The sequence below is a fragment of the Aquarana catesbeiana genome, linkage group LG13 (assembly GCF_042186555.1).
Source record: "Aquarana catesbeiana isolate 2022-GZ linkage group LG13, ASM4218655v1, whole genome shotgun sequence".
NCBI lineage: Eukaryota > Metazoa > Chordata > Amphibia > Anura > Ranidae > Aquarana > Aquarana catesbeiana.
Window position 1 is genome coordinate 28867949 of NC_133336.1, and position 24596 is coordinate 28892544.

Here is a 24596-nt window from a genome sequence, read left to right on the forward strand (position 1 = left end):
TTCAGGGTGACCAGTCATGAAACCATTCCTCTATAATCTTCAAAATTACATGCATGACTCTTTTTTTCCTTTCTTTTTTTTTTTTGATCACTCTTTCCCTGTTTGTGACAGCAGCTTGTGGCTTGGGGGCATTGACAGAAAAGAACACCGCTGTCACGGCAATCCCAAAGTCTGAGATATGCAGGTTTTATCATTTTAGAATAAAACAAATTACAGGTATGGACTGATTCTGGAGCATTTCAGTGAAGATCCCAGAGCACAGCTTCAATGTGTTTCCTATCTTTTTTTCCTTTCCCTTCATTCCCTGTCCTTAGTTTTCCATTTCCTTCCCTTTCTTTATTTTCCCATTTCCTTCCATGTCACTTACTATATTTATTCATATCCCTTTTTCATTTCAATCTATTCTATTTTTTTTTGTTTGGATGTTACTTGGTTTTGCAGAAGTACATAACTCCTGTGGAATTTATTAAAATTGTCAACAGTATCCCAAAAAAAAATGTAGTTTGGTAAATGTTAGCCAATTGATTTTCAGTATTGGCATAATAATTGACCACAAGGATTAGAAAGTAATTAAAGTTTTGACCAGTGTATTTGAAGGATGCAAACAATCTTCTTTTCCATAGCTGTTTTTCAGACCGAGGTTCGCTGAAGGACATTATCCACACAAATGCTGTAACAAAGGATGAGGATGTGCAGCGTGGTCTGGAGAACAGTCTGCAGGTTGATGCCTATGAGCGCAGGATACGACGGTTGGAGCAGGAGAAGCTGGAACTAAATAGGAAGCTGCAAGGTTGGCATTGAGTTTAGATGTATTACAAAGAATTGTCTGTTCTTTGATCACTGCTTAGGTCTCAGTCACACGGATGTATCTATGTGTACATCTATGCGAAGGACCATCTTTGTTTGCAAGGGATACTCAGGTGTTCCAGGCATCCACATGCGGGCAGTCCTATCCTATTCAAGCTCTGACAAAGCTTGGAGTATGCCTGTGTGACGAAACGCCTTGACGTCATCGAGCCCTGCTGTGGCCTCATCGAGCCCTGCTGTGGCCTCATCGAGCCCTGCTGTGGCCTCATCGAGCCCTGCTGTGGCCTCATCGAGCCCTGCTGTGGCCTCATCGAGCCCTGCTGTGGCCTCATCGAGCCCTGCTGTGGCCTCATCGAGCCCTGCTGTGGCCTCATCGAGCCCTGCTGTGGCCTCATCGAGCCCTGCTGTGGCCTCATCGAGCCCTGCTGTGGCCTCATCGAGCCCTGCTGTGGCCTCATCGAGCCCTGCTGTGGCCTCATCGAGCCCTGCTGTGGCCTGGCCTCATCGAGCCCTGCTGCGGCCTGGCCTCATCGAGCCCTGCTGCGGCCTGGCCTCATCGAGCCCTGCTGCGGCCTGGCCTCATCGAGCCCTGCTGCGGCCTGGCCTCATCGAGCCCTGCTGCGGCCTGGCCTCATCGAGCCCTGCTGCGGCCTGGCCTCATCGAGCCCTGCTGCGGCCTGGCCTCATCGAGCCCTGCTGCGGCCTGGCCTCATCGAGCCCTGCTGCGGCCTGGCCTCATCGAGCCCTGCTGCGGCCTGGCCTCATCGAGCCCTGCTGCGGCCTGGCCTCATCGAGCCCTGCTGCGGCCTGGCCTCATCGAGCCCTGCTGCGGCCTGGCCTCATCGAGCCCTGCTGCGGCCTGGCCTCATCGAGCCCTGCCGGAACTTTTATTATGGCTAATGTTTGTGCAGCAGTGCTCTATGGGGTTGATTTACTAAAGGCAAATAGACTGTGCACTTTGCAGTTGCACCAAAGCTTTTAGTGCAAGGAAAACCCCCCAAAAAACGCAGCATTTTTGCTTGCACATGATTGGATGATGGAAGTCAGCAGAGCTTCTACGCATTTACTAATCTCTGGAGCAACTGCTCTTGCAAAGTGCACTGTCTATTTGCCTTTAGTAAATCAACCCCAATGTGTGGAAACCCGGAGGTAGTTAGAGAATGCTGTATAAGACCAGGATGGGATGTGAAGCGATCATGCTATCAACCAGCCTAAACCTCTTTTTATCTTTAGTAATTTAGTCCAATGCATGTCCATTTGGATGCAGCGTCTGCACAGACACAACCACCAGTCCTAATTTAACAGCCGCGCAGATGCAGGTGCTTGTCCTTGAACACCCGCACAGCTGTGTCCGTGCAGCCGCTGCACATAGGTAGGACTTGCCTGCACATAGTTGCACAAAACACCTTTGCAGTTTCATGCAGGTAAAGGCGACCCTTCACACAGATGTGTCCATGATACATTTCTTATTAAAAAAAACACAAGATGCTCCTTTATTCACATTCTTTGATAGTGTATTAATTGTAGATAAACCACCTGAATGAACTGTCTTGTCCTAACACATGTTCTGAATTCTGATTTCCCCAGAGTCCACTCAAACAGTCCAGTCTCTCCAGGGCTCCTCTCGAGCAATAGGAACCTTAAACCGTGACAAAGAAATCCGAAAACTAAATGAAGAAATAGAGCGCTTAAAGAATAAAATATCAGGTATGCCATCCGAATTAGAGAGGTTCTTCCATCCTGCAGCTTGTCATTTACATTTACTTACATCCTTATGGACAGTGGTGGGCATCATTCTTGATTGCTAGCAACTGAAGAAGGGGTTAAAAGCGGCCGTGTTGCGCGCTTTTCATATGCTTTGGAAGCTCTGCCTGTTCATTTCAATGGGCAGGGCGTTTTGGGAACGCTGTATACAGCGCTCCTAATATGTCCCAAAGATGCTGTTTGCTGGACTTTTCCTAACGTCCCTCAAGCGCAAAAGTCACACTGAAATGAATAAGAGTGCATAATCATGCAAATACATAAATAGTGTAAACGCGCTTATATATCTATATCTCACTTGAGAAATCCAGAAAGATGCAAATATAGTGACAAAAAAATATATATGACCAGTATATCCAAATATGCAAAAAAACCTCTAGTGTAGAATTGTCCTATTTAGAAGGTGAGAGGACACCCTTGAGGTGGGGTGAAGGACACAGGGGTGTGTGTGTCATATCCTCAGTTTTTGGAGAAGAGATTCACTAATTTGGAGTTGCACAATCACTGTATGGTGTATGGGACTTGTGTATTTATTTTCTTTTTGATGCACTATATATATATCTACACACACACACACACACACATACATACAGAGAGAGAGATATCTTTACTCTATCCATAGATATCTATATATCTTTATCTATATATCTCTTATATATTCCTTTTTTTTTTTTTTTTTGGACTCACTATATATATATATATATATATATATATATATATATATATATATATAGTTTGCAATATTATGCACTTTATAGCATTCTTTAGTTTATTTAATATTAGATTCACCATCCTATTGAATGTTATTATTTATGATTGGGTAGCTCTGCATCACTTTTAGGTTTATAAAAGCAATCTTCACCTGCTGTTCTTTCTCTTAAACCCCATAGTGCTCTGTGAATCCTTTTATGTATTAAAAATGCGTTTCTCTTAAAAGATTCTGGTCGAATAGAGCGTCAGCTGGAGGATGCAGTTGCAATACGGCAGCAGTTAGAGGATTCCTCGAACAAACTGAAAGGCTTTGAAAAGCAACAGAGAACATTAAGGCAAGAGAGGGACGATCTGCAGAAGGTATGTCATTTTTTTGGGGGGGGGATTCTGTGGTACCCTCTAAATCTAGGACTCTGTAAACTGGCTGCTTGAATCGGCTTCTTTAGCTGGCTTTCTCACTGATGCTCATGATCTTTCTGAACCTTTTAACCTTAACAATTCTGACATCAGTCCAATCCCATTTTCAACAGTATACTAAGCCCCCCCTATTTATCAGGGCTGTATTTTCTCAAGTCTGTTTCTTCCCTCAGTTCCTATACTGACTGAGTAATAAAAAGCCTAATCCGCTAATATGTGATTGTGCAATGTTTGCATCGTGTCCCCATGTATACACGTACTTGAGGAACAGCTTTGTTGTCTGACCCATTGAGTTTGCTAGAAATGAAAGCAGGCCTGTCGGAAAAGCTTCAAGACTTTCATGATTCCCATGTGGGGGACATCTGTCCTCCCAGGTCTCTGGGATTCTGAAATGGGAAGATGAAAACGGTTAGGAAATATCCTGCTAAGAAAGTTCTTAGAAGTTGCTATTATATCCTGGAAGCCTCTGCAGATGATTTTAAATCTACTGGGCATGACCAGGGACACATCGCTGAAAATTCGAAGCGGACCTGACGATTTGGGAAATCAGCCAAGTGGTTTATTTCTATTAGTGAATTTGGTTTGGAATATACTTTGTCTGCCAAGAGTTCCACCCAAAAGTGGAAGCTACGATTATCTGGCTCCTTCTAGAGCCCAATGGCCAGCGCCGGCAAAGCGCCGCTGCAGCGGCGTTTGGCGGGCAGTTTTAACCCTTTTTCGGGCCTCTAGTGGGGCAGTTTTAATGCCGCTAAAATGACAGTAAAGCGCTGCTAAAAATAGCGGCGCTTCAACGCCGACACCCAGACGCTATTAGTGTGAAAGTACCCTTACCACGAATGGCGGCGGCAGCCGGTGCCGACATTGCGTGATTGATGGACAGGTAAGTGTCCTAATATTAAAAGCAGCAGCTACAGTATTTGTAGCTGCTGACTTTTAATCTTTTGGTGGGGGGGGGGGCAGAATGCCTCTTTAAAGTGGTTGTAAAGGTTCAAGGTTTTTCACCTTCATGCATTCTATGCATGAAGGTAAAAAACCTCCTCTGTGCAGCAGCCTCCCTAATACACACCTGAGCCCCATTGCGATCCAGCTTTGTGCATGGGAGCCTTGGTTCTCCAGGGACTGTCCCTCCTCATTGGCTGAGACAGCAGCGGGAGCCTTTGCTTGTAATACAGGGGTGACATAATAATCCAACCGCCGTAGGGGAGTTCCTAAAAAAAACAAAACACTTTTTTTTTTTAATTCTAGAAATGTAGGATAAATAGTGTCCAGGGGTAGGGGAGGCAACTTGAGAAAACAATTACTTTGATGGTTGGAGTTCTTTTTTAAGACATAACTTTCCAGTAGGTGGTGAGTAAAAATTGTCGCTCTTTTGAAAACCCACACTGGTTTCTGACGCTTTTGTGTTCCCTGTTCTCCCCAATAGATGATGAAGTTTCTCCCACCAGCCACTACAACATGTGGACTGTGCCTCTTGATTTAAAGTATTTTACTTATAAATTTTGTATCCCTTTTTTTTTTTTTTTTTTTTTTTTAAAGCAACTTTCTGAAGCTCAGGAGAGGCTGAGAAGCCAAACGAAGGAACTCAAGGACGCTCATCAACAGAGGAAGTTCGCCCTGCAAGAGTTTTCGGACCTCAATGAAAAGATGGCCGACCTGCGCTCGCAGAAGCAAAAGCTGTCCCGGCAACTGCGCGACAAAGAGGAGGAACTGGAAGTCGTGATGCAAAAACTGGACTCTATGCGTCAGGAAATGCGCAAGTCGGAAAAGGCCAGAAAAGAGGTGATCTTTAAAAAAAAAAAAAAAGATTTTTTTTAACCAAATCCTTTACAGCAACCACTGGCTTACTATTATTTACTTCAAGTAACTGTCACTTTAACCACTTGACCTCTGTAAGATTTACCCCCCTTTACCACCATTTTTTTGCGATCGGGCACTGTGTTAACGTTAACTGACAATTATGCAGTTGTGTGACATTGCAACCAAATAAAATTTGTCATTTTGTCACCCCTTTTCTGCCCAGGCCAATTTTCAGCGCTGTCGCACTTTGAATGACAATTGCGCGGTCATGCCCCACAAATAGAGCTTTCTTTAGGTGGTATTTGATCACCTCTGCGTTTTTTTTTGGGGGGGGGGGGGGTTTGCACTATAAACAAAAAAAGACCAACCATTTTATTTTTTTACTTTCTTCTATAAAACACGTCCAATAAAAAAAAAAAAAAAAAAAAATCTAATTTCTTCATCAATTTAGGGCAATTTATATTCTGCTACATGTTTTTGGTAAAAAAAAATCCAAAATAAGCGTATATTGATTGGTTTATAGCGTCTCCAAACTATGGTGTATACATACTGGAATTTTTAGTTATTTTTCTTATGCTAGTAATGGCGGCGATCAGTGACTTATTGCGGGACTGCGATATTGCGGAGGACAATCAGACACTAACTGACCCTTTATGGGAACCAGTGACACTAATACAGTGATCAGTGCTAAAAATATGCACTGTCACTGTACTAATGACTCTGGCAGGGAAGGGGTTAAACATCAGGTGCAATCAAAGGGTTAACTGTGTGCCTAACCAGTGTTTGTGTGTACACAGTGTGCTGCTTTTACTAAGGGAAGTGATGGATTTTATTCCCTGCTTTGCAGGAAAACAAAATCCATACCTTCCCCCTGTTGGAACGGAACTCTGCCTTGTTTACATAGGCAGAGCTCCATTCTGAGCCTCTACCTGACGATCGGCAGATATCGAGTGCCTGGCACCCGCAGATCGGCTTCTGTGAATAATCACAGCAGGCGGAAGTGCAGGATTACGTATATTTATATCTCTATATGTCTCTCTCTCTCTCTCTCTCTCTCTCTCTCTCTATATCTATATCTATCTATATATATATATATATATATATATATATATATATATATATATATATATACACACAATCTGATGCACAGCAGTAAAACAGTGGTTAAAAGGCATTCAGTTCAACCAGTATGAAGTAGGTTGAATGAGAGTGGGTATCATTCAACCTCGATAGGGTAAGTCCTGCAGTGAGAGCAGCTTTTTTTTTATTTTTATTGTTGCGGAGCAATAGTATTCGTTTTTTTTTTTTTTTTTTTTTTTAGGCTGTAGTTGGCATGTGTGTAAAATGTTAAACCATATCTATTCTAAGATTCTAGGATCCATGTTCAAATTAACAGCACAGAGTGAGTCTTATGAAATACTTTTGATTGTTGCTGTGGTGTTAGTACTCATCTTTACTTTAAACCTTTAGCTTTTAGAACTCCTTTAATATCACGTTTGCCTTTTATTTAATTTCTGTGATCGTCTTTTTGGTGTCAGGTGGAAGTTCTACTGGAAGATGCGATAGCTGAGGCCTCCAAGGAGCGCAAATTACGAGAACACAGCGACAGTTTTTCCAAACAGCTGGAAGGTGATCTGGAAGCGCTTAAGGTAAGACAATATATCTATATACTCGAGTATAAGCCATCCCGAATATAAGCCGAGGCACCTAATTTACCACATAAAACTGGGAAAACTTATTGACTCAAGTATAAGCCGAGGGTGAGAAATGCAGCACCTACTGTAAGTGGAAAAGAGGGTCAACGATGCCCATCTGCAGCTACATGCCTCCTTGTGTCCATTGCATACCTTCCCTGTGTCTATTGCAGCCTCCCTTTGTCTATTGCATACCTTCCTGTGTCCGTTGCGGCCCTTCCTTGTGTCCGTTGCGGCCCTTCCTTGTGTCCGTTGCGGCCCTTCCTTGTGTCCGTTGCGGCCCTTCCTTGTGTCCGTTGCGGCCCTTCCCTGTGTCCGTTGCGGCCCTTCCCTGTGTCCGTTTATTGCGGCCCTTCCCTGTGTCCGTTTATTGCGGCCCTTCCCTGTGTCCGTTTATTGCGGCCCTTCCCTGTGTCCGTTTATTGCGGCCCTTCCCTGTGTCCGTTTATTGCGGCCCTTCCCTGTGTCCGTTTATTGCGGCCCTTCCCTGTGTCCGTTTATTGCGGCCCTTCCCTGTGTCCGTTTATTGCGGCCCTTCCCTGTGTCCGTTTATTGCGGCCCTTCCCTGTGTCCGTTTATTGCGGCCCTTCCCTGTGTCCGTTTATTGCGGCCCTTCCCTGTGTCCGTTTATTGCGGCCCTTCCCTGTGTCCGTTTATTGCGGCCCTTCCCTGTGTCCGTTTATTGCGGCCCTTCCCTGTGTCCGTTTATTGCGGCCCTTCCCTGTGTCCGTTTATTGCGGCCCTTCCCTGTGTCCGTTTATTGCGGCCCTTCCCTGTGTCCGTTTATTGCGGCCCTTCCCTGTGTCCGTTTATTGCGGCCCTTCCCTGTGTCCGTTTATTGCGGCCCTTCCCGGTGTCCGTTTATTGCGGCCCTTCCCTGTGTCCGTTTATTGCGGCCCTTCCCTGTGTCTGTTTATTGCGGCCCTTCCCTGTGCCGATCTGCCTACCTGATCAGCCCGTGTCATGCAGTGAGATGGCGGCCATTCCAGTGTACAAAAGCCGCGCCTCCTCCTCGTCCGTGATAGGCTGAACACTGACTCACTGCTGGGAAACTGAGTTCCCCTATAACGGGCGAGGAGGAGGCGGCGCGGCTTTTGTACACTGGTCGGCTGCCGTCTAAGCATGACACGGGCTGATCAGGTAGGCAGATGGCAGTGACTCAAGTATAAGGGGGGGGGCGGCACTTTCAGTACAAAAAAAGTGCTGAAAAACTCAGCTTATACTCAAATATATACGGTAAGTCATTTTTCCCCCTCTTGTTTTTCCATAAATGCATACTATTATGAGTCGTCATCCATTTTTGTTTATAAGAACTTTTTGTTGCCAGACAGCAAAAAAAGCAATTGCAAGTAATAACAGGACAGATCCACACGTAGCATGTAGTAAATGAGTACATTAACCACTTAAGGACCGAGCCTCTTTTTGAGATTTGTTGTTTACAAGTTAAAAACTTTATTTTGCTAGAAAATTACTTAGAACCCCCAAACATTATACATTTTTTTTTTCCTAATGCTCTAGAGAATAAAATGGCGGTCGTTGCAATACTTTCTGTCACACCGTATTTGCGCAGCGGTCTTACAAACGATACCATAGGCCACCACCAAACATGAGCCATTCAAGTAAAAGGGGGCCGCTCCACAACTGCGGTGTTTTAACCACTTAAGGACCAGCCTCGTTTTGGATTTTAGGTGTTTACATGTTTAAAACAGGTTTTTATGCTAGAAAATTACTTAGAACCCTCAAAGATTATATATGGTTTTTCTTCTAACACCCTAGAGAATAAAATGGCGGTCATTGGCAATACTTTTTTTTGCATCGTATTTGCGCAGCGGTCTTAAAAGCGCACTTTTTTTGGAAAAAAATCACTTTTTTGATTTAAAAAATAAGACAACAGTAAAGTTAGCCCAATGTTTTTTTATATTGTGAAAGATAATGATACGCTGAGTAAATTGATACCAAACATGTCACGCTTCAAAATTGCACCCTCTCGTGGAGTGGCGACAAACTTTTACCCTTAAAAATCTTCATAGGCAACGTTTAAAAAATTTTACAAGTTGCATGTTTTGAGTTACAGAGGAGGTCTAGGGTTAGAATTATTTCTCTTGCTCTACCGATCGCAGCAATACCTCACATGTGTGGTTTGAACACCGTTTACATATGCGGGCGCTACTCACGTATGCGTTCTGCGTATGCTTCTGCGTACGAGCTTGGTGGGACTGGGGCGCGTTTACATTTTTTTTTCTTATTTATTTTACCTTTTTATTTTTACACTGTTCTTTAAAAAAAAAATTAAAAAATGTCACTTTTTTCCTATTACAAGGAATGTAAACATCCCTTGTAATAGAAAACAAGCATGACAGGACCTCTTAAATATGAGATCTGGGGTCAAAAATACCTCAAATCTCATATTTACACTAAAATGCAATAAAAAATAAAAAATTTTGTCATTTAAAAAAAAAAAAAAAAAAGTCCCTTTTAAGTGCAATGGGCGGAAGTGACGTTTTGATGTCGCTTCTGCCCTGCAATGTTATGGAGACGGGTGGGGGCCATCTTCCCCTCACTCGTCTCCATTTCAAGCAAGTGCAAACATCCAATCGCCTCCGCCGCTGCTGACAGCTCTGGTAAGCGGCGGGGGGCCCTCTTCCGCCGCTGATAAAAGTGATCTTTCCAGCGAATTCGCTGCAGAGACCACTCTTATCAGAAAGAGGAGCGCCGGCCGAAGAAGAGGATACTGGGGTTATGGCAGCTAGCTGCTGCTATAACAACAATATTCCTCTTCAAGGTTAGGACGCATATCGGCATAATATAATTATTAATATTAATAAATAATTTTAAAAAATTAAACCGCACCCATCCCTCAGTGCAAAGGTGCAGAAACGAACGCGTACGTAAGTTACGCATATGGTAAATGGTATTTGAACCACACATGTGAGGTATCGCCGCAAATGTTAGAGCGAGAGCAATCATTCTAGCGCTAGACCTCAACTCAACTCCTCCATAATGCTAAACAGGTAACCCGTAAAGGCGTTTACAGCGTCACCTAAGTATCGTAGTTTGTCTCCATTCCATAAGCGTGCGCAATTTTTAAGCGTGACAAGTTAGGTATCTATTTTATTCAGCATAACATCATCTTTCACATTATACAAAAATATTGGATAACTATTGTATTTTTTTTTTTTTTTTTAAATTCATTGAAGTGTATTTCTTCCAAAAAATTGCATTTGCAAAACCCCTGCACAAATACATTGTGACATAAAAAATTGCAATGATCGCCATTGTATTCCCCAGGGTCTCTGCTTAAAAAAATGATATAATGTTTGGGGGTTATAAGTAATTTTCTAGCAAAAAATACTGAGTTAAACTTGTAAACAAAAAGTGGCAGTAAAATCCCGGTCTTCAAGTGGTTAATCGGACTGATTGGGAAAAAAAAAAACAATTTATGGCCAGCTTAAACTGGAGTTCCACCCCCCAAAAAAAAAAAATTAGTAATATTCTTAAAAAAAATTTGGAGAAAAATGTTTTTTTTTACTCACCTCTAAATGCCTGTTGCTAGGGGGTCCCTCGTAGTCTGCCTCCTTCTGTGCCTGGGCTCCTAACGTCACTTCCCTCGGCGCAGGAAGGGAGATCGCCTCTCCACCCTCCCTCTTGTCAATCATCTGGGACACGTGACCACTCCCAGATGATTGCGGGGGCCAACGCGCCCACAGTTGAAATGCCGACGAGCGGAGGGGGGGGGGTGAGCGTGGCTTTGATCCCCCGCATCGCTGGACCCTGGGACAAGTAAGTGTCCAATTAAAAGTCAGCAGCTGCAGTATTTGTAGCTGCTGATTTTTAATGTTCTTTTTTTTTTAATGGGAACCCCACTTTAACACGTGGGAGGGCTACTAGATGGGGGGTGGGGGGGGGGGATTGACTTGTTTTAAAGATAACTGTACAATAAAAAAGGCTATCATATAAAATGAGTGCAGAGATGTTAGATGAGGAAAGTGCACATTTGGTTGTAGATTTCAACTGAGGGAAAGATAAGATCTAGAAATTTGCTGTACTTTGTTGTACATGTAAAGCCGTCCATAGGTGGGTCGAAATTTGGCCCACTCAGCTGGGCTGGGCTGAATTTGATCCACCTATGGGCAGGCTGATTGTACAGAAATCAATCTCCCAATCGACTGCTGTGTAGAAAACCACCCACCATGGACATGAACTCGCCACGGGAGCGAGGCGGAGCCCAGGGCACAATCTGACAGAAAATAAACAATCTGTTGTCTATTGTGCGCCTGCGCCATCACAACAGCTGATGTTAAAATCGACTGTTGTGCTGTTACGTATGGCGCATGCGCCCTTCAGGCCGGGCACTATCCGGTGGGGGGCATTTCTCGACAGAACAGCGGCAACACTGATCATTGTATTCTGACAGCGAGTAAGGCAAGCTAATACACAGAGTGAATTTCTTTCCTGCAACCATGGGTTGCAGAAAGAAATTTGTTTGATTCCCCCATCAACACAGACAGTGTTTTGATGTGGTAATCCCTCATGCCGGGCCATTGCATGGTTTGGGTGATGCGGGGGGAAGCCGCCCCCCGCTGGGAGAAGACAGTGATTATTGCTGGAATCGCAAGTGTATCCAACAGGTTGGTTATACCAAAGTTGATCGATTTGATTTACTTGGTACATTCAGCCTGCCCACTAATGGTTCGAATCTCAGCCGGTTCAGCAGCAATTCGAACTGTGTATGGCCGGCCTAACTATCTCTGCTGACAGAATCATGAAAGGTGCCAAATGTGGCAGCGGAGGAGAGGAAGCAAACAAGCGGAGATTGCCCTTTTGGGTGACGTTCCGCTTTCATTTCTCTTTTGATGTGTAGATAAGCACGGCTATGCTTTATCTCTGTCCTACTTTGTTGTACAGTGATAGTTATACTAGTCCACTTATCTCAGTGCAAGACTGTGGTCAGTAACTCAGTCCACCACACTAAACCTTCAACTGAAAAAAAACAATTGTGAGTGGACTGACCTTTTGAATTTGTGCTCTCTTTTCCAGCTGAAGGGTGGTCGAGCCTTTGGATTCACCTCTGAGCAACAGCAGGAGCTCTCCAAGGTAAAAACGGAGATGGAGAAGAAGATCCTGTATTACGAAGAGGAGTTGCTGCGAAGGGAGACCACTCACTCCCTGGAAATAAAGAATGTGAAGAAGGGGATACATGACTTAGAGAGCCAGCAGCTCGCCCTACAGAAGGAGATCCTCATGTTAAAGGACAAACTGGAAAAAGCCAAACGGGAGAGGTGGGAATTGGCGCTGTACATCGGCGTTATCTGCTAATGACTCGTTTTAGCTTATCGGTTTTACTTCCTTACACTGCAACTGCCTTTGCTACCTGCTGCCAGTATATACGTGGTGACCCATTGTATCTTGCTGTGCTGCTCAGTTGATGTGGAGTATGTATATGGATTCTTCTGCAGCTGCAACTGGGAGTCCCGGCTCCTACGGTAGCTCCAAGGGTAAAAAAGGAGGTTTATCTCTGGTGCCGCTTATCTTTTATGGTCCTATGGTGGTAATTAGAGTGGCAACCTCAGCCTGGACTCCAACCAGGCCACGCCCCCAACCAATATATACCACTACATGTACATACCAATATACAGTGAGGAAAAAGTCTTTGCCCTGCTGATTTTTGTACATTTGCCCACTGACAAGGAAATGATCAGTCTATAATTTTCATGCTAGGTTTATTTTAACAGCGAGAGACAGAATAACACCAAAAAAAAACACATTTCAAAAAAGTTATAAATTGATTTGCATTTTAATGGGTGAAATAAGTAGCTAGGCCACTCCAGGACCTTTAATGTACTTCTTGAGCCACTCCTTTGTTGCCTTGGCCGTGTGTTTTGGGTCATTGTCATGTTGGAATACCCATCCAAGACCCATTTTCAATGCTCTTGGCTGAGGGAAGGAAGTTCTCACCCAAGATTTGACAGCTCATGGCCCCGTCCATCATCCCTTGGGTGCGGTGAAGTTGTTGTCCTGTCCCCTTAGCAGAAAAACACCCACAAAGCATAATGTTTCCACCTCCATGTTTGACGGTGGGGATGGTGTACTTGGGGTCATAGGCAGCATTCCTCCTCCTACAAACACGGCGAGTTGAGTTGATGCCAAAGAGCTCGATCTTGGTCTCATCTGACCACAACATTTTCACCCAGTTCTCCTCTGAATCATTCAGATGTTCATTAGCAAACTTCAGACGGGCCTGTACATGTGCTTTCTTGAGCAGGGGGACTGTGCGGGTGCTACAGGATTTATTTTCAGTCCTTCACCACCAGCGTAGTGTGTTACCAATTGTTTTCTTGGTGACTATGGTCCCAGCTGCCTTGAGATCATTGACAAGATTCTCCCATGTAGTTCTCATTGAAACTCCACGAGGTGAGATCGTGCATGGAGCCCCAGACCGAGGGAGATTGACAGTAATTTTGTGTTTCTTCCATTTGTGAATAATCACACCAACTGTTGTCACCCTCTCACCAAGCTGCTTGGCGATGGTCTTGTAGCCCATTCCAGCCTTGTGTAGGTCTACAATCTTGTCCCTGACATCGTTGGACAGCTGTTTGGTCTTGACCATGGTAGAGAGATTGGAATCTGATTTGCTTCTGTTATACAGGTAACAAGCTGAGATTAGGAGCACTCCCTTTAAGTGCCGGTTCGCACAGGGGCAACACGACTTACAGCGCGACTTGGAGGCGACTTCAGCACGACTTTGAGCAACTTACAACACGACTTCAAGTCGCCTCCAGGACAGGCAACTTTGCCTGTGGCCAATCAGAGCTAATCAGCTCTTGTGACATCGTTGTTGTACCTTGATAAATTCTTTTCTTCTTCCTGTTAAGTTGCTTCACTATAGACGAGGATCCAACTGCAAGGTGACTTCCATTGAAATCTATGGGTACAAGTCGCCTAGAAGTCGAACTTGAAGTAGTACAGGAACCTTTTCTGAAGTCGGAGCGACTTCAGTAGTGTACATTAAGATGGCTCTCATTAACTATAATGGAATTTCTGATGTTAAGCGACTTGGGGCGACTTGAGGTCTGACAAGTCGGATTCCGAGTCGCTATAGTGTGAACCGGCACTAAGGGAGTGCTCTTAATCTCAGCTCGTTACCTGTATAGAAGACACCTGAGAGCCAGAAATATTGCTGATTGATAGGGGATCAAATTCTTATTTCACTCTTTAAAATGCAAATCAATTTATAACTTTTTTGAAATGCGTTTTTTTCTGGATATTTTTGTTATTCTGTCTGTCACTGTTAAAATGACCCTATCATTAAAATTATAGACAATTTCTTTGTCAGGGGGCAAACGTACAAAATCAGCAGAGGATCAAATACTTTTTTCCTCTCACTGTATGTGTGGTCCCATTTGTCTTTATATCGCACAGAATGCCTACTAAAACTTACTGTATGCTACTTAACCATTTGCCGACCGTATAATTTACATGTACAGTGGCAAGGCAGCTTTCCTGCGCAGGATCATATACCTAGCACGTGGTCCTTCACTACCAGGTCTGGGGCGCACATGCGTGCCACTGGCAACCCGCCCCCACTGTGATTATACACAGCAGGAGCTGATCTGTGAGCACTGCAGACTCAATGTAAACAAGGCAGATCACCGTTCTATCAGTAGGGAAGTCATTGATCCTGTGTCTCTGCAAAGCAGGAACATAGATCAATGCCTTCCCCTTGTAAAGGTACCTCCCACACTGTACACAAGCACTGGCTAGGCACACGCTTAACCATTTGATCGCCCCTGATGTTCACTTATTCCCAGCCAGTGTCATTAGTACAGTGACAGTGCATATTTTTTTAGCACTGATCACTATATTAGTGTCCCAACTGCCCGAAAAACTACATTTAAAGGGAAAGTAAAAATAAACAATAAGAAAGTGCTGCCCCCGTCCTCTTGTGCTCGCATGCAGAAGTAAACGCATAGGTAAGTTGCGCCTGCATATGCAAACTGCATTCAAACCATTTATGTGAGGTATCGTTGCGAGCGTTAATTATATATAATAATAGTAATATTTAATAATAATTCTAGCGCAAGACATCCTCTATAACTCTAAACTGGTGGAAGAAAAGGAAAGCTTTCAGGAGTGCTATATAATGTCTGAAATTGTTAAAGAATAAATAAAAAAATTAGGCAGTTATGTCACTTCAGTGGCAATCATCTCCTATATCGGTTCATTTTTGGTATTGAATGTCTAATGTTAGTGTTGCTTAGATGAGAGGGAACCTGTTCCTATGAATCTCGGTCAATCGTGTTTCTTATATTATCTGATTGTAAGCTTGGTGTGATTCAGAAGTAACAATAGCACATGTCTACCCAGAGGGCACAAACCTCAGAAATTCAAGTCTCGACTCAAATATGCAAAAAAATTTACCGCAAGTCAGACTGATAATCCCTGCTGATTCTTATCAACCTTTTGTTCACTTACAGATATATTTAAAGCAACTATGTTGCAACACGAAACATTAAAGGGTTCTGTGCAAAAGAAGTTTAGTAATACTTGCCTGTCCTTGGGGCCTTTTTTCTCAGAGAATAGGTGCAGGAATTCAACCACACCCCCCAACTCCCCATGGGGAGCTGAGCTTGGCGCAGCAAATGGTTGTGGGATTTTCTTAAAATGCATTAAATACCAGGGGTTTGCTACATACAGTGTGCAGAGTTCACGAGATTGCTGCATGTGGTGTGCACAGAAGCGCGCGCCGTGCACAGCGCAGAAGCGCGCGGCGTGAACAGCGCAGAAGCGCGCGGCGTGAACAGCGCAGAAGCGCGCGGCGTGAACAGCGCAGAAGCGCGCGGCGTGAACAGCGCGGCATGAACAGCGCAGAAGCATGCGGCGTGAACAGCGCAGAAGAGCACGGCATGCGGCGTGAACAGCGCAGAAGCATGCGGCGTGAACAGCGCAGAAGAGCACGGCATGCGGCGTGAACAGCGCAGAAGCATGCGGCGTGAACAACGCAGAAGCGCGTGGCATGCGGCGTGAACAGCGCAGAAACATGCGGCGTGAACAGCGCAGAAGTGCGTGGCATGTGGCGTGAACAGCGCAGAAGCGCGCTGCATATGACGTGCACAGCGCAGGATCCCACCCACAAATGCCCATCCTTGACAGGATTGTGATTCCCCTTCTAGCACAGTACAGCTCAATACAGGGTGGGAGATGTTTTTTCCTCTCAGGCTCCTCTTCATAATCTGTCATAAGACTTGTCAGAGCCGAGGAGGATCCTAGCGGAAGCTTCCCCCGGCTCTGTGTGATAGGTGGTGGTGAGAGATGCTGCCGAAACCAACAATTGCAACGGCTGGATGCCCAGCATTAGAGATGCCATTGGCACCCCCTCTGTACATTGCACCAGCTGTGCCCAGGGAGGGTTCAGTGTAGCGGCTCGGACAGGGGCTCTGTCACTTCTAAATACAGCAGCCGGGCTTCTGTATTTAGAAGTGACAGTAGTAAGTGGAAAGCACAGGGGCCGCACCTGGAGGTGGTGGAGCTCTGTTCCGCTACGTTCCATCTGAAAGAAGACCCTGCCTTTCCTGCTGCCCATGATTCTGATCTTTGATCTACAGTGACTTTGACTCTTCTAATTCACTTGGCTCCTCATTCAAGAATTTCAAACACGTTAGCAAACATCCTTTTTTTTTTGTTTTTTTTATTTTGTATTCCTCTGAGAGCTGTAGTGACATCATCAGGGGCCCTGCCTGCACTTATTTCTAACATATTACTTGTGTTGCCATACAGCTAACAAACACACACACTGCATTGTACACTATGATTGTGAAGTGAACACTTTTGTTTCCTGCAGACAAAGTGAGTTGGAGGAGACGGTGGGAACCGTGAAAGAGAAATATGAACGGGAAAGAACAATTCTTATGGAAGATAATAAAAAGCTTTCTGCAGAGACAGAGAGGGTAAGTCTGCCTATCTTGGTGCACCCTATGTAAAACGTTTTTGAAAGGTTCTCTTATTTTCTCCCTTTTTATCTGTTTAAAGTGGCTCTAAAGGCTGAAGTCTTTTTTTTTTTTTACCTTCAAGTAGGGTTACACCGATACCAGTATTGGTGCCGATACTAGGCATTTGCCGCCAAGTCCTTAACAACCGATGACTCTCATTCAGCTGTTGAAGAGCTAAAGAAGTCCGTCAGTTGTAGCAGTCAAACAAACAAATAAAAATCAGCCGGGCAATGTTTATCAACAACATTTCTCAGCAGCTGAAACACTAAGATATAAAAGAAACCTTGTTTCTTCTTGTTTCTTTTTGTATCTTCCTGATACATCATCTATAGAGCAAAGGGATGAACTTCGATCTGCAGATGAAGTCAGTTTAAAGCAACCTGTCAAGTTAAAAAAAAAAAAAAAAAAAAAAAAAAATTTTGTGGTGTGTTTATTAAATGTTCTTCTGTTTAACCCCTTATGAATCCTTATTTACTCTAATGAGCCTTAATTAACTCCTTATTCTCCTTCTCCATTTAAATATTATTTTCCTGCTGATTTTTTTTTGTCAACTTCTATTTTTTTTTAACTAATAATTAAAACTTTTTTATTTGCTTTGTTCGTACATATATTTACACAAGAAAAAAAATGCAAAATGTAAAAGAAATAAATGTATTTCATTTGTAAATAACTTCAATGCTTTGTAACATTGCTGTCAGCTGAGGTGTAAACAAAACCGTTGCGATAGGTATAAAAAAAAATAGGGTATAGGGTTGCGATAGGTATATAAAAAAGTATCGGTACTCTTAAAAAAAAAAAAAATTGGTAATAGTGCATCCCTACCTTCAAGCATTCTATGCATGAAGGTAAAAAAAACACCTGTGTGCAGCAGCCCCCTCCTAGACCCCTTTCCCAGTATTTACCTGAGCCTGATCTTGATCCAGCAATGTGCACGAGGGCAGAAGCTCTCTCTCTCATTGGCTCAGAGACAGCCAGTGAGAAGGGGGCGGAGCTGAGCCATGCTCCGGGCATGCAGAGGTGGCTCAGAAGCGAGTACACATGAGTGCCCCCATCACTTCTTTTTTTTTTTTTTTTTTTTTTTCTTTTATCTTTTTTTCAAATGTAGTATTTTAAATTCTTATATCTGTTCATTGGGTGCAAAAAATACCTAATGATCCTACCAGAAATCTTGAGCTGATAACTTCCTGCGCTTTTTTTTACTCTTATAAGTCCGTATTGGTCCAAGCTATCTCTGTGACTGCAGAACACATCCGTCTTTTGTTATGGAAAGGGGGAGATGTCTTGATGTCTTGTATTATGGAAAGGGGGAGATGTCTTGATGTCTTGTATTATGGAAAGGGGGAGATGTCTTGATGTCTTGTATTATGGAAAGGGGGGAGATGTCTTGATGTCTTGTATTATGGAAAGGGGGAGATGTCTTGATGTCTTGTATTATGGAAAGGGGGAGATGTCTTGATGTCTTGTATTATGGAAAGGGGGGAGATGTCTTGATGTCTTGTATTATGGAAGGGGGGAGATGTCTTGATGTCTTGTATTATGGAAAGGGGGGAGATGTCTTGATGTCTTGCAGCCGTCACATAAGGTTGACAGCACATCTCCTCCATAGCCTAGGACAGGAAGTGAATCACTGAGCGAAAACGAAGGGGAAAAAAATGCCTGAGATGGAATGTATGCAGCCGCCACCTCTAAGGACTGCAATATATTACTTTTTTTTTTCATTTTTTTGGGGGGATTTAGATACATTTTTCAATTCTGTCCTATCTGTTGCTCTGCAGCTCGGCTCCTTTGTGGATAAACTGACGACACATAACAGGCAAATGGAGGACGAACTTCAGGACTTGGCGTCCAAAAGAGAGTCTGTGGCTCACTGGGAAGCTCAGATTGCAGAAATCATTCAGTGGTAGGTTTCCACATCTCCTTTGTCTGGGGTTTCTCACAGGAGGAAGTAACATTCCCCTTATCTATTTTTGTGGTTAGGTGGGTGGGTGCTGGCAAAGAATGCTCATAGCATTTTATTCACATCCTCATTGTTGTGTCTGTAAAAAAACTGAGGTTCCACCCATATTTCATGTCCTACCTAATCCAGAAAATGTCTTTTTTTTTCTTTTTGTGGGTTCCTTTAAAAGTAGATAAAGGTTGTGTTTAAGGGGGGGAACCTCTGTATACAAATCATTAAAATGTTTCTAAAGGCAGAAAATAGTTTTTCACCTTAATGCATTCTATGCATTTTAAAGCGGAGTTCCAGCCTGTATAAAAAAATATTTTAAAGTCAGCAGCTACAAATACTGTAGCTGCTAACTTTTAACACAAGGACACTTACCTTCCAGGGATCCCCCGATGTTGGCACCTCACGCCGATCCATCCATCGGCTTCGGGTGCAAGTGCCGGCATTGCTAGTAGAGGGAAAACAGCTGCGCTTTCTGACTGGTCCCTTCATCTTCTGGGACACACACAGGTCCCAGAAGGCAGCAGGGGAGGAGGAGGGCCCGATGTGTCCAGGAAATTTTAAGCTTCTCCCTATAAGCAAATCATTTCTTTGCCATTAAAAGCACAAAAACGGCTCTCTTGTATAATGCCGGGAAAGCGCGCTTTATATCTCCAAGTAACACAGACACAGATATCACGTTGAGCTTAGCAGAATCCTCCAGAGAATAGCCAGCCTTGTTTATACTGTAAACACGAATAACAAAGGAAGGTGGTGGCTTCGGAATCAGACGCTTGTATTCTTTCAAAAGAACCAATCCCACACACATATATTCATATAGAAATACAGTAGTGACGTGTGCAGACAGAGCCATGCGGCAAGCGTCTTGTGAGACACAAAGTGTCTCACAATTTGCACATTACTTACATGGCTCTGAACACGATCATGTGCACATTCCCACTGCATCCTCCCATACTCCATCATGGCTCAGTGGGCCATAATTTTGTATGGTTATGCTATGGTTCCCATGTACGCAGATCTGCTTACTTAGGAGTTTAGATGCAGTCGCCATGAAGTGGCCAGTCCCATGGTGAGGCATAAACGAACATCCTTAAAAGAGCAAACAGATCTGCCGTGTCCACGGGAAGGTTTCCACAGCCAATGGTCTTCCACCAACCTCTGTATGTGCAAATACGCTCACATGAGCGTATTACAGCAAAACTGATACTGGGGGACATCTGACAACATACATTAATAAAAATGTCCACAACAGATGGAATTGCGGAGATGACCTACCTCGCCGTTACGAGGTAGGATGGAAGTCAAGCAGAAAATTAAAACAAAAGGTATCAAAACATAAAAACCAAAAATGAGGGGGTGTGGGGTGCTCTATTGTTTAAGGCCTTGTTGCATTTTAGCCTGGAACTCTGCTTTAAGGTTAAAAAAACCTTCTCTGTGCAGCTCCCCAGCCCCCTCTTATACTTATCTGAGCCCCATCTTGATCCAGCAATGTGCATAAGAGCAGCTGCTCCCCCTGGCCTCTCTCTCCTCATTGGCGAATACTGCAACGAGAGCCATTGGCTCCCACTGCTGTCAATCACAGCCAGTGAGCCAATGAAGAGAGAGCGGGGCATGGCACCAAGCCATGCTGTGTGTCCGAATAGATGATGTCCATTTACAGGAGCGCAGCTCGGGAGCAAGTACCCCAAGAGGCTTGGCTATTGGGGTCACTTAGCAGGGGTGAGGAGCCAGGACCGCTGGCGAGGGGCGCAAAAAGAAGAGGAGCGGGGCTGATCTGTGCAAAACCATTACACAGAGCAGAAAAGTATAACCTGTTTATTTTATTTATTTTTTTGTTTTTTTTAAATTGGAACCTTTAGAATTATTAAAAAACACCTTTGGCAAAAACATTTTTAACCGATTCCCGACCGGCTCGCTTACATATACTGCTGCACAATGGCACCGCTGCGCCAAAACCCGTACAGGTACGGGGTTCCTTTAAGAGCCGACAGAGGGCGCGGGACCCAATGCGCGTGGTCGGTCGCATTCGCCGCTGGCCACACGCGTGCTGTCAGAGGAGTAAGTAGGAACAGCAAAATGTCTCCTCAATCCTATTCCCATACAGTTAGAGCATACTGAGGTAACACACATTTAACCCCTTGATCGCCCCCTAGTGTTAACCCCTCCTTTACCACTGTTATTTACACAGTAAGTATTTGTCAGTCAGTGTATTTTTATAGCACTGATCGCTGTATAAATGTCAATGGTCCGCTAAAAATCGTAGATCACCGCCATTACTAGTAAAAAAAATAAATAAATAAAAATGCCATAAATCTTTCCCATAGTTTTTAGACGCTATACCTTTTGCGCAAACCAACCAATATACGCTTATTGCAATTTTTTTTTTACCAAAAATATGTAGAAGAATATTTATTGGCCTAAGCTCTGATGAAGAAATTCTATTTTTTAAAAACATTTTTGGGGATATTTATTATAGCAAAAATTAAAAGATATTGTGTTTTTTTTTTTTTTCCAAAATTGTCGCTCTTTTTATTTTTGTGTATAGCGCAAAAAATTAAAACCGCAGAGGTGACCAAATCGCACCAAAAGAAATCTCTATTTGTGGGAAAAAAGGACACAAGTTTTGTTTGGGTACAGCATTGCATGACCGCGCAATTGCCAGTTAAAGCGACACAGTGCCAAATTGTAAAAAGTGCTCTGGTCAGGAAGGGGGTAAAACCTTCCGGGTGCTGAAGTGGTTAAGTAAGGTAAATGTTTGGTAGGAGTTATTACCAGGGAGGGGATTCTCACATTGGGAGTAGACCCCTCCATCTTTTGAGTATGGGTGATCATTTTATATAACTCCCACCATTTAAAAACATTTATCATCTATGCTGCTGCAGGGGAATTTTTCTCAAATAAAAGCCTTCTGTTCTTCCCACAGTAGACAAGCTGGTGATCAGCAAGGCCTTTGCACTGTATAAACTTACCCACTTGGGTCAGAACTGCCCTACAAACCACTTCAGCCCCGGAAGAATTTACCCCCTTCCTGACCAGAGCACTTTTTGCGATTTGGCGCTAGGTCGCTTTAACTGACAATTGCGTGGCCGTGTGACGTTGCACCCAAATAAAATTGACGTCCTTTTTTTCCCACAAATAGAGCTTTCTTTTGGTGGTATTTGATCACCTCTGCGGTTTTTTTATATTTTGCGCTATAAACAAAAAAAGAGCAACAATTTTGAAAAAAAAAAATTTTTTTACTTTTTGCTATAATAAATATCCCCAAAAAATATATATAAAAAAAAAATTTCTTTCCAGTTTAGGCCGATATGTATTATTCTACATATTTTTGGTAAAAAAAAACGCAATAAGTGTATATTGATTGGTTTGCGCAAAAGCTATCACGTCTACAAAATAGGGGATAGATTTATGGCATTTTTATTATTATTTTTTTTTTTTTAATTTGTAATGGCGATCTGCGATTTTTATCATGACTGTGACATTGCGGTCGACAGATCGGACACTTTTGACACTATTTTTGGGACCATTGTCATTTATACAGCGATCAGTGCTATTAAAATGCACTGATTACTGTGTAAATGTCACTGGCAGGGAAGGGGTTAAACACTAGGGGGCGATCAAGGGGTTAAGTGTGTTCCCTCAGTGTGTTCTAACTGTAGGGGGGGTAGGGCTCACTAGAACATGACAGAGATCACTGCTTCCGATGACAGGGAGCAGTAGATCTCTATCATGTTGCTAGGCAGAACAGGGAAATGCTTTGTTTACATAGGTATCTCCCCGTTCTGCTGCTCCGTGACACGATCGCGGGACACCGGTGGACATCGAGTCCGCGGGACCCACGGGCACGGTAACAGTACGTAGCGGGCTTCAGCAAAAAGAAATAGGAACGATGCTGGAGGCAATTTACAGCACACACTAATTTCGGTACCATAATTATTACTGTGGAATGTATGCTCCTTGGTAAAGAACGTTTTTTGTTTTTTTTAACAAATTCCACTTTAAGCTATTCTGCTGTAATCTAAATGGCTTGGTGATTAGCACTCGATTCCCAGCCAGGACACTACCTGACCTGTGTGGAGTTTGCATTATCTCCCAGATACTCCGGTTTCCTCTCACACTCCAAAGACATTCTGGTAGGTTAATTGGATCCGGTCTAGGTGCCTGTAGACCCGTGTTCTGTCAGAATAGTGAATTTGTCAGATTAGGTAACAGAAGTGACGTTCCGTCAGCTGCGATATCGTTCCACCGCTACCAGGTTTGCTAATCTGACAGAACACCTGCAGTCAGAAGAAGGCGGCGGTGGACATCTTACTACACCCAGCTACATCTTGAATTACAGAGTAATATTTGCAATAACGTGAGCGTATAGAAATAAATATAGTATATTGACATCTGCGATGCTGTTTGGATGTTACATTTTGAAAGAAGCTGGCCGGCAGCAGTAGGAAGGTGACGGGCGGCCATGTTGGTACACCCCGCACTGCTCAGCGCTAAACCTTTAGGCTTTCAAAATGTAACACCCCCACAGCATCACAGATGTCAATATACTATATTTATATACGCTCACTTTATTGCTAAAATGACTCTGAAATTCAAGACGTAGCTGGCTGTAGTAAGATGTCTGCTGATGCCTTCTGACTGCAGGTGATCCGGTGGAACGCATGCGCAGCTGACCGAGCGTCACTTCCGTGACCTAATCTGACGGGTTCGCTATTCTGACAGAACACTGACACTCAGTCTTTCCAGCAAGCCAGTACAGATTCCCAACCCGCTGCTCTGATGTCTGAGCTGGCGTGCGTTACTCAGGATGCTCTTAACCAAAGACCAGATGTGACATGCGTGTCGCCCCGCTATGCTTCAATGCGTTTCGTATAAATAATTTTTGTGCTTTGAATATAAAGGATGTGTCCACCTTTGTGACCCTGTTCTATGTTACTTACATCCATATTTAGGGTGTAAATCAAAACATGGTCACAGTTGGCCGCCTTAAAAGAGGAAGTAAACTCCCCTGGGTTGTTTGTACCTATAGGTAATCCTAGAATAAGGCTTATCTATAGGTACTGTAAATATCTCCTAAACTTGCACCATATAGAAGACATTTACTGTATATCCCGCCGATTCTGGCATCAGCACATGCGCTCTGAAGGAACGGCCACCCGAGTCATTTCTTCAGAGCTGTGTGCCGAGACAGGCGGCTCCCGCACGCATGCGCGAGAGTGAAATCATCGCGGCTCCGCCCACTCACAGCACCAGAGCCCGTGAACCCGGAAAGAACACCGGGGAAGATTTCACGGTGTGCGGGCGCCACTGTGGGGGGCTTCCTTCTAAGGTGAGTATTTCATAATGAGCTAATATGCAATGCATTACTAGCTTGTTATGCCTTTGTCCTGCAGGGGGTTTTTTTTTGGGGGGGGGGGGGGGGGGGGTTTACAACCCCCTATTTCAATTTTTTTTTTTTTTTTCATTTTTCTTTTAAAC

General features: G+C 43.8%; 1 protein-coding gene across 2 annotated transcripts in view; it reads left to right on the forward strand.

Moving 5' to 3' along the window:
* Nucleotides 1-24596, forward strand: part of CDC42BPB (CDC42 binding protein kinase beta) — a 207285-nt gene that overhangs the window by 118739 nt on the left and 63950 nt on the right. For both annotated transcript variants that reach the window (XM_073608630.1, XM_073608631.1), the window contains exons 10-17: nt 624-790; nt 2395-2514; nt 3506-3639; nt 5233-5475; nt 7032-7142; nt 12225-12466; nt 17026-17131; nt 18949-19073. In XM_073608630.1, the coding sequence (XP_073464731.1) occupies nt 624-790; nt 2395-2514; nt 3506-3639; nt 5233-5475; nt 7032-7142; nt 12225-12466; nt 17026-17131; nt 18949-19073 (1248 nt within the window). The remainder of the gene's footprint in view (nt 1-623; nt 791-2394; nt 2515-3505; nt 3640-5232; nt 5476-7031; nt 7143-12224; nt 12467-17025; nt 17132-18948; nt 19074-24596) is intronic.